Below are 14,923 nucleotides of genomic sequence, written 5' to 3'. Positions count from 1 at the left end.
CTCAACAGTATTTTCTGTCAAATGGCTGTCTGTTGTCGTGCAAGAGCGGCTCCACCTACCGGAGATATATTCCGGTAGGTAGGACATACTTTGCAAATAAAGATGCTTCTGATTAACAGGAACTGAGCACTCAGGAAAAATAACTTCTCCAGGTTTATTGGTAAAATTAAATTTTCTTTTTTTTCACCATTTTTGCCACTCTTCTACGCCAAGTAGAAATGAAGAAAAACACAGAGGCGAGCATCTATACTCACAAAGATGAGACAGAACCAGTGCATTTAATACCATATGTTCAAAAAAAAAAAATTAAGACATAGAACAAAAACAAAAGAAACAGAAAATAATGCAGAGACAGATGGGGAAGATGTTTGCTTCTGATTGGTTGTAAACCCCACAAATAGCCATACAAATACAAAGAAAACCAATCTTAGTTGTTATTGATGTTTAATGCTCAAACTACGTATGGGTGATGTTAAGGAACTATTATTATTTATATAGTAGGGTGATTTTTGGGTAGTCTAAAAATAAACAAATCATAAGGTGTCCAACAGAAGTTATAAGAGGACAATATCGCAGCTACACAGTTCTACCAAGAAGGACGTCTGCCTGTCTTCTTAATTTCATTCCTTCTTGCTGCATTATTTTTTAAATATTTTTTTTTCTACACAAATACAGAAACCAAAGTGAGCTTTGAAGATTTTTTTGTTTTGTTTTTTATAATACCATGACTGGGATGTTCGTTCCCCTAAGTGTCCACCATCAAAAGAGAGTTTGGAGGGGGGCCTTTAAAACATGATTGGTCGCTGGGCCGATGAGGTCATCGGCCATACACAGTTTGTAATTTCCGCCGTGTTTTGGTCCCAACGCCGTGACATTGTTTGACAGTTGGCTAATCCTATCTGGTCCGCATCATCCAAACTGATAAGTGGCTAGACTCAACTGACGCGAAGGAAGCCTCGAGAGGGTTAGTTGCCCCCGCCGCCACCCCCGCAGCACTGGCTGCCGCGGCCCTGGGGCGCCGCCTCCTGTAGGTCCACGCCCCCCCGGGCACGGCCGGCGACTCCCGCGCCGCCCTGCGGCTCGTTCTTAGGGAGCTTCTTAGCTGTTTGGAATCACAAACGATGGAAACGTTTTGTTAAAACAGCAATACATTTTTCAACATAGGCGAACTTTCCATTCCGTCCACCACTAACATACTGTATGTGCAATACAAATTATATAGTACACATTACTTTTTTTAATCCACTGCTGAGCTAAATGTTATCACTTTTGTTTCAAACATGACTTTTTGCCTTGCTTATTGTTTGTAACAGATGGCACCTTTTTTGTGTAGTATAAAAATATATCAAATTAAATGTAGACAATACATTAAGTTAAAAAAAAAGAAAAAACAAAACACTAAATACAATTAATTTATTAACAAACAAAATACATTTAACTAAAACTTAAAAAATGTAAATGAAATTAACAAAAAATACAAAATAAAAACAGGCTAGAATAAAATGTAATTAAAATCAGACAATAAACAATTAAATGGTAAAAAACATTACATAAAAATAACCAATTAAGTTTAAAAAAAATTTTAAAGAAAAATGCAAAGTAAATACAAACGAAAAGACGTTATTTCCAAAAGTTGCAAATTTTTCCAATAATCCAAATACAAAATAGAAATTAAAGAGAAAATACAAAATTAAATAATCCACGCGTCTACATTTCCATCCATCCTTGCGAGTGAGATAATTTCCGTTCACCAAAGTATACAGCCGTATTACAAATATGATGCTTACCTATAGCCATAAAAATCTCATTCACATTCATGGCAGTCTTGGCCGACGTCTCCATGAAGAGCAAACTGTTGTCATCTGCGTACGCTTGCGCCTCCTGATGAAGTGGAGCACAAAGACACACACGTGAGCATTACACCGAAAAGAAATAACTAAAAATAATAAATACATTTTCAGGATTTACTTGGAAATCAACAGCTCTCTTGTTGGCTAGGTCTGCTTTATTCCCTGCCAAAGCAATAACAATGTTTGGGCTGGCTTGTCGCTGCAGCTCCTTCACCCAGTTCTTTGCACGTGTGAAAGTGTCCTTTAAAAAAAATTGTGAAAAAGGTTTCAAACATAGTATTTAAATTTTTTATGCGCTACACATGACCAAGTGACATAAAAGCTCAAAGGTCGTAAGAATAAGGTAATCATCAACCCAAACCGGAGCACAAGGGTCAGCGAACTAATACCAAGTCCGCACATCTCTGGGCTCATCACTCACTGTGTTGGTGATGTCATACACAACAATGGCTGCCTGGGCGCCTCTGTAGTACATGGGCGCCAAGCTGTGATAGCGCTCCTGGCCTGCAGTGTCCCAGATTTCAAACTTGACCGTTGTGTCATCCAAGCATACGGTCTGTGTGAGGAAGGCCGCTACACAGGGAGAGAAGGAAAGTCAGTTAATATCATTATATTACATATCTGTTCGATGGGAAAACAGGTAACTCCAAATGTAGTTACATACAGTATTTTTCTAAATCCAACTTTTGGGGTGGGGGGTTAACTCATCAACTGTTGGATAACGAAAACATTTATTCAAATGGTATCTCTAAAAAAAATTAAATAAAAACAAAAAAAAGTTTTTATTGGACAACCCTAACCTTTATTTTAGAGTAAATATCGCCAAGGTTTTATCATTTTATTCATAAAATCTCCCAAAGAATGGCATTTTAGTTAAATGTGGATAAAAGGTCAATGGATTGTATAAAAAAAAAAAATTAAAAAAACAGCAGAATCCTTTGCTGGCAATGAAAAACAGGTATCTCCAAATTTTGTCTTTTTCTATTGCGGGTGATGGATGAATGGCCAAAATAATGAAAAATGTGTACATCCAAAATTCGTATTTACATACCCCCCAATAAGAGAGAAAACAAGAATGATTTTGCGGTCTGGTAATTAAAAAAACAGGTACCTCATTTGCGTTTTTTTCCTACTTATTTAAACAACAAAATGTGGAAGAATGGTCAAAATACACAAAAACATGAATGAAAAAGTCTTTCCCAAAATTGTTTCCTTTTTAGCTGAAAAATGTGAAAAAAGAAATATCTCCAAATTGTCTTTTCTTCTTTTTGTATTAATTTAGTTTTAAATGGTCAAAATCTAGAAAAACTGACCAAAATAATGAAAGTATCGCATTTCCAAATTTTTGCCACACGCTCTTTATTAAGAAAAAAAAAAAGCATTTTTGTTGCATGTGGATGCATGAAAGGTCAAAACCACCCATCCATCCATTATCCGAACCACTTATCCTCACAAGGGTCGCGGGAGTGCTGGAGCCTATCCCAGCTATCTTCGGGCAGGAAGCGGGGTACACCCTGAACTGGTTGCCAGCCAATCGCAGGGCACATTTAAACAAACAACCATTCGCACTCGCATTCACACCTATGGGCAATTTCGAGTCTTCAATTAACCTACCATGCATGTTTTTGGGATGTGGGAGGGAACCGGAGTGCCCGGAGAGAACCCACGCAGGCACCAATGTCCTGAAAATCAAGAATCTCCAAATGTTGCTAGTTTGTCTTTTTAACCATAATCAAAAACAATGTCCAATGGCAAAACAACATGTATCTCCAACTTTCCAAATTGTTTCTTTATACATAAAAACATGTTTGTCATTCAAAAATTAGTCCAAATGCATGGAAATGAGAACCGGTATCTCCAAATTTTGCAAATTTATTCCAAAAATCAAATTGCTTTTATTTCTTAGATTAAGAACAACTGTCAAAATTTGGACATACATGGTATTCATTGGACCATATTTAAAATTGTGGCCAATTATACAAACACGTCCTGAGTCATCCTGTCAGGAAGGGGGGGGGAAAAAAAGGCCACGATAAGAGTTTACAAGTACGCAACAGAGGGGGCTGCTGACTCGGCACGTTGTCACATGACAGAGGAAACCAAGCTTTGACTTCCACAGCACATTGTTGAACACTTTTTCTAATCTTTGACTAGCACTGCCGCTGACGTATTACGCTTTTGCATTACAAGTTCCAGAACGGCCTGGCCCCGCTCTGAGGCGCAGGATCAATAAGAAGGTGACACGCTAGTTTCTCTTCGCACCTTCCATCTCACTGTATTTCATCTTCTGCCAATATGGACAAAAATGTCCACATCTCCTCAGTTAATCACAGAGCAAAAGCTGCTTTTAGCCTGCCGCACACTGCGCGACGTGGTCGAACTCGACTGGAGCAGACCATCGTGTAGAGTTGCCGACGCACATACACATGAGCGATTCACGAGTGGATGATGTGCGAGCCTGTATAGGCATTTGATGCTGTGTATTTGATATCTTGTACCTTATCACATTTCTTAAACCATAAAATGATTGATTAATAGTTAAGGAAGAAGCAGGTTGCTAAGGAGAAAGGGTGTTGCTGACAAAAGCGAGAGAGTTGATGTTTGAAAGGAGGCTCCATTCATTTGAACGTACCCAGTGTGTTCGTACGTTCACGTACATTCTGGTCACAAGCTTTGCTTTTTCCTCCACAGGTACATTATGAATATAGTTAAGTATTGATGTAAAACACAATGTTTGATGCTTTATATACTATTTATATGTCTTGCTGCGGCACGGCTCACTAAACCTAGAAATGTGTTTTCCCCGTGAGGAAAAGCTCATTGGCGGCGACGTAAAAATGTTTTGAATTGCAGCAAAACCAGTGGCAGGCTGATTGGCCACTCATGAAAACAGTCACTAAATCACACACACTATGCGAGAGTTCAGTCGGGTTCGGCGGCATCGCTCGGTGTACTGCAGCCTTTAGACGCCATGATTGCGAAACTGATAAGTCACCGCACTTAGAGAAACTGCTACATCTGTCGGCCAATCAGATGACAGTTATGTCACAGTCCTCCTCGGCCTGCGCTTTAGAACCAGTTCAGTGGAGGTTCTGAAAAGTGGTGCCATTGTCACAGCTCGGTCTCGAAATAGTGTAATGGAGAAGTAACCACATGATTTGGAGCGAGGCTGGTTGGGGCTAGAGCCGGTACAATGGAAAAGGGGCATTAGTGGAGTGTGAAATTTAAACCCACCTCCGATGGTGCTCTCCTGGTACTCGTGGAACTGGCCTTTGACAAAGCGCAGCACCAGGCTGGACTTGCCCACCGCCGACTCACCCAAAAGCACCAGCTTGAACTGGCAGATCTTGTTGCTGGCCGCTGCGGCGCCATTGGTCCGCGCCGGTCCGCCTCGTCCGGCCATAGGTGGAGCTTTATTCGGGGTGGGGGAAGGTAGAAGAATCAGTGGTGGGGTGGCCGGGTTCAGTTAAGGCAGGAGCCAAAAGGAAGAGGAGACCAAGCCAGGGGAACTGAAAAACACAATTAAATATATTAAATTATAATTCAGGCAAACATTATTATTATTTTTTTTTACTTTTGCGTGGACAACGTAAAGTTAAGTTCACCTGTACATACTGTAGTAACAGTGTGTTGATGTCTGCCTTTAAGAGGCGACCTCAGGGGCTCAAGTCAGGTTGGCCAGTTAGTGCACTGTGAGCGTCTGGGCATGAGTTGTGGCCTACAACAGCTCCTTGCAAGTGTTCTCATTTTGTATTTGCGGACTTGATTGTTTGTCTCATTAAAAAAACAAAACAAAGAAAAACTGCTGAAATTGCATCGGTAAATGTGGACTATATGGCCGCATGCGAGGTCATTATGGTACCATAATTGCACAATTTATTATTATTTTTTAACTTTACTCGAACAGCGTTGTATATGAAGCTCGCTACTACTATAAGCACTAATGCAAACAGCATTGTATGCCACCCTTACTATTTTGACTGTGACCTAGGGGCATGACTTGACTTGAACAGACTTTTTCAAACTTTAGAAAAAACTGTCATAAAAATAATTGCCCAAAACAACAGTCCCCAAGCTCCTTAATAATTTCAACTCTTGCTCCCGGTAATTGGTGCATTGGAGGGATAACGGTAGAGTCATGATTTATTCATCTGTCCCTTTCCGACAGAATCAAAAGCAGAACATTCAGAGCCATTGCTGCTTGCCCCATTAGGGTAATTAGATGTACGCCGATATCACTGTGACAACTGCGTTCCACACAAATTGGCATGGGCACTGAATCTTAGGATGTTAAAACGCACACACTTTCATCACATTTGGAAGATGGCAAATTCACAGTCTTTCGACTTCTACCCCCCCCCCCCCCCCCCAACACTTTTTTTGTTGTGTTACAGTAAACAGTGTTACCTGACTTATGAATGCACCAACTTATGAGTTTTCTGATGTACGAGCCCTCACTTGGTTGATTTTTTTTGGTCTGCGAGACAAGATTTGAGGTTCGAGATTTGAGGCTCCCAGCCTAGATGCATTTTTATAGCCGTTTATTAACCCCTAGAGAACAGTGAAAAAACTAACACAATGAGCACACTCAGTCCCAGACACTCACAATATGCAAACTCGTCAACATCATGCGCCACTAATACATACAGTATTTTCTGTCCATTTTATGCTTGCAATTTGTTTTGTGTGCTCAAATGCATTTACATCGCCTTGAAAACATTTATTCAAACGGTATCTCTAAATCGCGGATTTTTACCTATTGCGGAAATATGGAATATATTGAGTACCAAAACAGTTTTCAAGCGTCAAACTGCACACAAGAACCAAAAAAGTGGAGTTGGACTCAACACATGACTTCCTGTTCCTGACAACATCAGCATGTAAGTTGCATGTGCGTGTGTGCGCGCGCGTGTTGTTAACACCTGGAACCCACTGGTACAATTCAGAACACTGCACTTGAATTAAAACGTTGCAAACATGGAGGTCAGCCAGCTTTTGTGCTGTGACTGGACAGGAAACGCACGGAGTGCAAAGTGAGCGGAAGAGGTTTTTACCGCTGAGTTTGTTAAAAAGACAGGACAAACCTCACCCGGGTCACATGGCGCGAATGGGGAGGCGTCAAATATGATGAAAGATGAAGTTAAAACATCACAGCTGATGCAATCAACTTTATTTTAAGTGCTGCTGAGCCGGGCTTAATCTTCAACATGTGACGGGAGATCACGACCCCCTCCATAAAATATTCATCAGTAGCCAATCACAAGACTCAAGTGCACCTATGCTATCAAACACCCAGCACAGCTAGTATGCCACTTACATTTGAACATGCCATTTTGGAATTTTCAGGAAAGGAACTCCTTTTAGGGAATTTACACGATCGCCACTGAATTGAAACCGGTTATACTAGGCCAGTGTTTGAGCCAAGGTACATATTTTATATTACATTACTCACACCACACCATCAAACAAAATATATCACAAAACGTATTTACACTAAAGTAATCATGACCATTCATTCACAATTCTATTTACTGAGTGTGAATTCTGAGCCTGTTTAGTTGAACACAAAGCTATTCTTCTGTTGTATGAATGGCAACAGGTTTAATTTTACAAGCAACGTGACAAAATTGAAAAAAAAGGTCTGTCAAAAGGCTGAGTCTGATTGGAACGGCCACTTCAAACTGAGTACAACAGACCAAGAATTTTGAAAATCAAGATGATGGGTTCCAGAGAAATGTAGTTTTTCATGTCACAAAAACAAAAGCCTTTTTGGGGAACGTTTTGCAGAGTACTTGTATTCTGTCCGTATCCACCGGGCTGCGGACCAGTACCAGGCTGCACAGAGAGCCTGGACAAAAATATTTTATTGATCAGTCTGGAAAAAAGGTTTTATTTTGAAAATTATGTGCATCTACCTGTGCACCTCAAACCACTCGTTACGGTCGCATGATACGGTATTAAAAAAGAAGGCCCACATGTTTCTTTGAAAAGGGTTGAAGGCCAGATGATGAGACAGAATAAGTAAAAGGATGTTGTATTTAAGAGACAGCATCAGTAGTCTTGCTTAAAATATGGATTTATCAAGACAGGTGATTCTCACCCACCAAGCCAAAACAGCACTTAGCACCTTTCTTCCATTTCCTACACCCTATTGTTGTGAAGCTGGATTTTCTGCAATGATGGTGACCAAAACACAATTACGCAGTAGTAGACTGAACATAAATAAGACACTTGGGGTGTCTGTCTCCCATTACCCCGACATGGGACCGGCTCGTTAAAGAAAAACAACCACAGCGCTCCCACTAACAACAACAGCTACATTCAGCAAAATAGTAAGTTGTATTTTTTTATAATTTGTTTAAATTAATTTCAACGGTCCGTCCAAATATTGCTTTATGTGAAACCAGTCCATCACAGAAAAAAAAGGTTGGGGATCGATGGTATAGAACACAACCAGGAGTAAATGTGTGTGTGAAGGGAAAGTGCAGCTGATGGCTTTCCAAGCAATCGGATGCTTTTTCTGGGAGGTACAGCGCTGCTCACATGAATGGATGCTTTGCTCGCATCCCTAATAGACCTCCACTGGGAAGTGGGTCAAGAGACAGAGCGAGAGAGAGCGAGAGAAAGACAGAGAGAGTGAGGAAGAGATAGAGAGAAAGGGAGAGAGTTAGACAAAGAGAGAAAAGAAAAGCCAGGAAGGAGGAGCTGTAAAGAGGGGGAGAGCCAGTGAAATATTCATAATGGCCTCCTGTACAGGGCCCACACGACAGTCAGGAATTTGGTGAAGCATCACCTCCTGAAATGTGTACACAAAACTACAAATTCCACATTGACTACAATAGTTGAAGAGTTCAAATGCAAAAGCAGACGTCTACATTTTGTGTGAATTGAGTAATATTTTTTTCTATTTTTGGTTCCTGGTTAAAGCTAATGAGTTAATATTAGCAATATCAATATTGCTTTATTAGTACACATCCAGAGTGCTACAAAAAAAATAAGATGGAAAATACAAATACAGGAAAGACCATCAAAAAAGTGAAACATTTTTGGGGATTGTTAAACTATTGTAGGAGTAGCAAACGTTGAAGTGGACTTTCAGGTTCATTAACAGCAGGTTCCCTTGCCCATTGTTCACTTAAAGAAGTGAAAGACGGGAGCGTTGGCGACGGGATCCTTCTCAACCGACCACTACACCTATGAGTTTTATGATATCATCTCTCTTGGACGGTTTCACGCAAATTATCAGATTCTACGCTCACCTTCAAGCACAATCAAAGCCATAGTAGCGAGTTCATGCACATCTGTGACGAATGATGAGAGTTTGTGATGACATAAATGCGCATGGGCTCGTGATTGACTTAAAGTAGATGATGGTAGGGGCAGCAAAATGCATATGGAGCTTGTCTGTTTCTGCAATGAAACCTTTATTTTCGACAGGTTTTACATAGCAGTTGTTTGGTTTTGGAGGGTTAGGAAACGCACGTGATCAGTGGACTGCGTGGCTCTAATTTTGTCTAAATGGTGTTGTCGGCTTTTGCGTTTGAATAGACTTCAGTTGTTGACAGGCCATTCGCGAGCTCAGCAACAACTGTTCTTTTCCACGAGGCACTCAACTGTGCGTTTGTCTGCTGTTCTTCTGTCTGGCGAGAAGAGGCGTTTGAGGTTTAGTGGAAAAGTTTAGGGATGGGAAACTGTTGACACGTCTCAGGAAAAGCAAACAGGAAAAACATCACCAGCAGTTAACAGCAAGGACAGAAGGGAGGAAAAAAATCTTTGGCATTTCCTTTTCCTCTGACATCTATGAAAAAAAGCACTATGAGAATTCAACCAAGTTCAGGTTTAATCTCACAACTAAAAATATGCTTCTAAAATCCAAACATCACACCAGAAGTCATGCATGTTGCTCAAGAGCTCAGTGCGGCGTCAAATACTAATTTTGTTTTTTTGCAATACATATTCAAAGAGAAAACTCCTTACTTACATATTACTTTAAACAATTTAGTAAGCTATTCACACACCTTCACCGTATAATCTTGTAAATACATTATTTTGCATCAAAATCCCTTTCTCAGTTTTGTTTGCTTTTGAGGAGTCACAAAAGCAAAAATAGGCTGGTCTGCTTGACATGTTTCTTTTCACAAAAAGTTGTTTTCTCTGATTTTTGGTTGGAAACCAACCAACCCAAGCTCTGTCGACGATTACTAAAGAACGGAAAAAGCTAGAAACAAACTTTTTTTCTTCCTGGTGAAAGAATAGTCTATTCTTTTGATAAATTTGGTGCCTACATTGTCATAGAAAATATTCTGGGGGTCTTGAAAGATTAGTGAAAATGCTTTTAAAACGACTGGCAATGTGGGGAACTCTGCTTTGAAAACAGCTAGCAGTGAATGAGATATTAATGGTAGACAACAAAAGGGTGGCGGCTCACACCAAATCGAAGACATCAACGAAAGTTACAGCATTATTGTACATGGACTGTCTTTTTGTTTGTTTGTTTCTTGCTGTTGTTTTTTTGTTCATAAAAGATGTATCACTGCTTTAAGAGGACAACGTCCAACTGCCATAAACACAATCAAAGTGGCTAGCCTCAAACTCGAATAGTTTCCTCATCTTATAAACTGACACTGAATCTTATACAAGCACATTAGAAGTTCATCAACAACAGCAACAAGCATAAATTAATCACCCTGAGTTCAATAATAACAAAGCAGATACCTTGGCAGAGAGATATTTTAGTCATCCGAATTGGGAATATGGGTTTGGTTTATAGTGTTTCATAAAAAATTCTCTTCATATGTACTTGATTTCAATAACAACTGAAAAATTGAGGTTAATACAAATACAGTGGTAACCTGCCTTACGAGTGACCAGACGTATGAGTTTTTGGGGATACGAGCGGTCGCTCAGGCGATTTTTGCCGAAGTTGCGAGCAAAACATTTGACATCACAAGCATGAAACAGTGGCAGCTAACCTCACGACAAGCAGCAGAGGGTGAACAACTGAAATACACAGTTGCTTCCTTCAAGCTGTTTATTTTCACTCTCCTAGCCGAAGTTTAAACAGGAAACCAAGAGAATTGAAGTATTTGTGCATTTAACCAACACACATTACCAAACTGAACACAAAACAAAGACATACACGTTTATTTAACAAACATCACATAACTCTGCCTGACAAAAAGTCTGCTAGTTCAATGCTCACACACACAAAGCAAAACGCCATAGATGGGCTAATGAAATTAGCATGCATGTTGCGGTAGTAATTTATAAACCTTTAAGTAATGAGTATTTGAAAAGAAACAGTGCAGCAACACGTATACAGACAATATAACAATACAGCATTAATTCCCACACATCTATTTTTGGCGGGCCACCAGAAATTAATTTTGTCCACCAATAACAGATTACGGCTTTTGCCGCATGGAGATTGTGCCGGTGTGCTCGTTCTGTATGTCTACTCATCAATATAATCGATTTCCTTTCTGATATAATACTGCAAATACAGTCCCTTAAATGACTGAAGTATCTATGTTGACATTTGAAAATCTATTGACTTTCAGACAGTGTAGATGCCCTCACCACTCTAGCAGGCATAATAATGGCCGGACTGACCGAACTAATTAAACTAAAATGAAGCCACCTTGAGAGGAAACACAAATGTTACCTTCCTTTAGTTTGGGTACAAGACATGTTTTACTGTAAAATCCTCACTGACCAACATTGCCATGTTTCAGAACCTTCTCTTACAACGTGCCAGTACCAAACACAACACTGACTATCTTTGTTTGTCACCTTAAGTACATGACTCAAAATGTAGCCACTTACAAATCAGGTAGTAGTACACTGCCTATATGTCTCACAGTGTCTTCGGATGAGGTGTTGTGAAATTTACGTGCTTGAGAGACCTGCTTTTGTAATACGCAAGGTACACCGGTGCATGCCTTTCTGCTCAGTCTGAAATGCTCCCACACTTTAAGCATTTTGTCTTTTGTCGCATTTGTCTTCACTGACAGTGTTGCCATCTTATTCTGTCTTTGTTGTGTCTAACGGCGGTTTTCAAACTATAACAGTGCATTATCGCCCATTGTCACCATCTTCTCACTCCTTGAATCAAAAACTGCACTTCGCTTCTACCGCCTTCCCTAGCGTTGATGATGTAAGCGCTTCACAAATAAGGCAGATCATTTTTTGTACTAAAAAAAACTTTTGAGTTGCAGCCCTAGTTTTGTGTAATAAGTGTGGTCACGGAATTAAGTAGACTCATAAGTCAAGGCACGTTGTCTATGTCAAATATAGCGTTAACAATAACAACAATCTTTATTTAGTCTTAATTTCAACTGTTGGGTCACCCATAGCTAGTAAAAAATTACAGTTGGCCCTCAGTTTACTATGGTAGAGAAATACCACGATTTTGATTACGAATGGCAGAGTGAGTCGGTATACTATGTATTTCTATTCAGTACGCACCCTAACTTCCCACTTTGCGTTTTAGGCAAACGGCCACTGCATAAATAAACACAGAGCAGTTCAGCCTCTGGAATATCAGTGAAGGTGCAAAGAAAACTAGCGCTGTTCAAATGCAACTTTCAGCAGTATTTAAACAGCCTCGTTTTATAGTACAACAATTCTGATTGTTACGGCAGTATAAAGCCATACAGAGTACGAACACATGTATGTCTATCACTCACAATACAGAAAATATTTGGATGCTAAACACTTGTAGGCCACAAATCTACAACAATCCAATTAAAAACAGTAAATAGCAGACAACGCAGTCAAGCTGGCTAAGTAACTAGGAGAGGGCTTCAATTACATGCCGCTTCACCTCATCGACAGTACGCATGTAGTATTTAATATATATTTTGTGCTTGCAGAAATATTTGGTACTCAAATACATTTACTATGTTTTAAACTGTGTTTTAAATTTTAAATGTATTTAAAGCATTTGGAAGGGGTATTTTAAGGCAGTCTCGTACCGCAGATTTTCAACTATCGCGGGTGGAGTTTGAACGCAACTCTGTAAAAGCGATCTCCCATTATATCGCGATTCATCATTAGCGCCCCCGCTGCATCGAGTTTTTTTTTTAAGCAATCATGTTCTTTCGGCTTTTTAAAGTGTACGTAGTATTAGCCTTCTGGCTAATTCTGGCTTTTTTAACCATGTGTACTTCATGTGTTTTATGAAATTGCATTGTCCCCTTTCAAAAATAAACTGATAAACTAAACTATTGTGATGCCCTTGCACGTTGGAAAGGAAGCCAGAGTCGCAGTCGATGCACATTTCAGCCATTTCTTTATCCAGGGAGAACACGATAACACAGCGAGCAAACCCACACAGAAACTACTGTAGGCCACAGCTCTCACCTGGACACTGGCACAAACTGTCTGACGTCATATGCAGCTCCCACCAGGCCCTGCCTCTTCAAGGCCCATTGTACACAGCTACTACAATATGTACAGTATGTCTACATTTTACGTTTGCCATCTTTTTTAATTAAAATTTTTCACAGTGATTAAAAAGTGTCTTTTGAAAGATTTATGTGTGTTTTAATAAGTTTAAACGGACTCATAGGGTGTGGGGGAGGTGAAAAATATATAAAACCATTTTCTTTTTATATTTCGGGTAAGTCTGGAATGTATCCCCTGCGATAAACGTGGGTTCACTACAATTCATCGTCGTATGTCGCTGCCGTCGTAAACTAAGGACGCTGCCATTTTTTACGACCTGTCCGCGACCTCACCCACAAGTTAGGAATCAGCGCGTTTGGGGTTTAGCACTTAAGCTACACAACTAGGTACGAAAAATACACGTCAGCTCCGACCACTTTCCTTAGCCGATGCTAACCTGTTAGCATCATCAGCTGAGCATAACGGCAAAAGATATCGGAAGGACGGAAGCTTCCCCCCCCCCCCCAAAACTTAACATTCCGCTTACGTAAGCAGCCTAACAGTAATAAAACGCCGTTAAGCTAAAATACAACTAGGCACTTCCCTGGTTTGTTATTGTGGCTGAAAAATATGTCATTTAAGCGGGTGAAAAATATAAAATATCGTCTTTTTTTTTTTTGCTTGACGGTCGGTTCGGTCTCAGCTACCTAGCGAAGCAGCGCCGCAACTTGGACTGACGTCGCTTTTGAAAAGTCTACAATGCCTATCTAATGTTTATTACTAGTTAGCCGACTCGAGATACGGCCCGCTGGTTTCTAAGAGTTATTTAATGGATTTGACTTACGTCACTTTCTTCTTTGGCTGCTCTCATCTGACGATTTCTTCTTCTTGGTCCTTCCTTTTTTCTTCTTCTTCTGCTCCTTCTTCTTCACCTTCTTCTCCTTCTTCTTCGTCTTCTTCTTCTTCTTCTTGGGATCTGTGGCCTTTCCTTCCGGGAACCGCCCACGTTACGTCACCGTTCGCCGAACCAATGACGACCGTGCGTAAGAAGTCTCGCGCTCGTATCGCGAGGATTTGACACGGATAAAAGAAATAAAAAAATTGTTAAATGTGTATGCATATTTTTTGTTAGTTTGCTAAGATTTTTGTATTTCATCAGTCATAATAAATTAATTACAAGATAGATACATACGCTAACGTGATTTTGTTTAAACAAAAAATTAATTCATGCTTTCTTTTTTATTCTATTATTTCTAATAAATTTAATTATGATTAATTAAACAATTTCTAAATTTGTATTTTGTTATTTATGGAAATTTGAAAACTGTGCCTATTTAAATAATTACATAATAATTTATCATAATTTTAATTTTTTTAATTTGATAAATGATTCAATTATAATTCATCAACAAATAAAAAAATAAATACAAAATGTTGAATGCACCGTGTATATGAAAAACATTTAAACTAATATTTTATAATTTACAATACATCAATTGACCAATTAACAAAATACATGGACAATAGAGAACAAAGAAGAACAGGTATGGTATATATTTGGTAATTATTGTATGTTTTACCTTATTATCAATTGATATATGTATTTTAGTTTGTTTTGGAGACAATAAAATGTATTTGATTACTGATAAGTGCAGTGGATATAAAAGATCTGGAGACCCCTATTC

At 39.4% G+C, this 14,923-nt stretch overlaps 1 protein-coding gene across 2 annotated transcripts; it reads right to left on the bottom strand.

Moving 5' to 3' along the window:
- Nucleotides 1-245: 245 nt before the first annotated feature.
- rab5c (RAB5C, member RAS oncogene family) lies at nucleotides 246-14,242 on the bottom strand. 2 transcript variants are annotated; one of them, XM_061748486.1, is made up of 6 exons: nucleotides 14,083-14,242; nucleotides 5,085-5,359; nucleotides 2,272-2,423; nucleotides 1,969-2,091; nucleotides 1,788-1,881; nucleotides 246-1,102 (listed from the first exon to the last, which is right to left on the bottom strand). In XM_061748486.1, exons 2-6 carry the CDS (start codon nucleotides 5,251-5,253, stop codon nucleotides 966-968), a joined length of 675 nt encoding a protein of 224 aa, XP_061604470.1. In that variant the 5' UTR covers nucleotides 5,254-5,359; nucleotides 14,083-14,242; the 3' UTR covers nucleotides 246-965. The 2 variants fall into 2 exon arrangements, with proteins under 2 accessions (XP_061604470.1, XP_061604471.1); XM_061748487.1 differs by having other exon boundaries at nucleotides 5,169-5,359.
- Between the last annotated feature and the right edge of the window lie 681 nt (nucleotides 14,243-14,923).

Source organism: Phyllopteryx taeniolatus, chromosome 16 (assembly GCF_024500385.1).
Source record: "Phyllopteryx taeniolatus isolate TA_2022b chromosome 16, UOR_Ptae_1.2, whole genome shotgun sequence".
NCBI lineage: Eukaryota > Metazoa > Chordata > Actinopteri > Syngnathiformes > Syngnathidae > Phyllopteryx > Phyllopteryx taeniolatus.
This window is presented reverse-complemented; position numbering and strand designations above follow the sequence as displayed.

Bases quoted from the DNA above. Each gene is read 5' to 3' on its own strand.
- rab5c (XM_061748486.1), bottom strand. From the start codon at position 5,253: ATGGCCGGACGAGGCGGACCGGCGCGGACCAATGGCGCCGCAGCGGCC. The intron at 1,882-1,968 runs GTAAATCCTGAA...CCACTTCATCAG, and splicing joins AGAGAGCTGTTGATTTCCAA to GAGGCGCAAGCGTACGCAGA. The intron at 1,103-1,787 runs GTAAGCATCATA...GATTCCAAACAG, and splicing joins TGAGATTTTTATGGCTATAG to CTAAGAAGCTCCCTAAGAAC.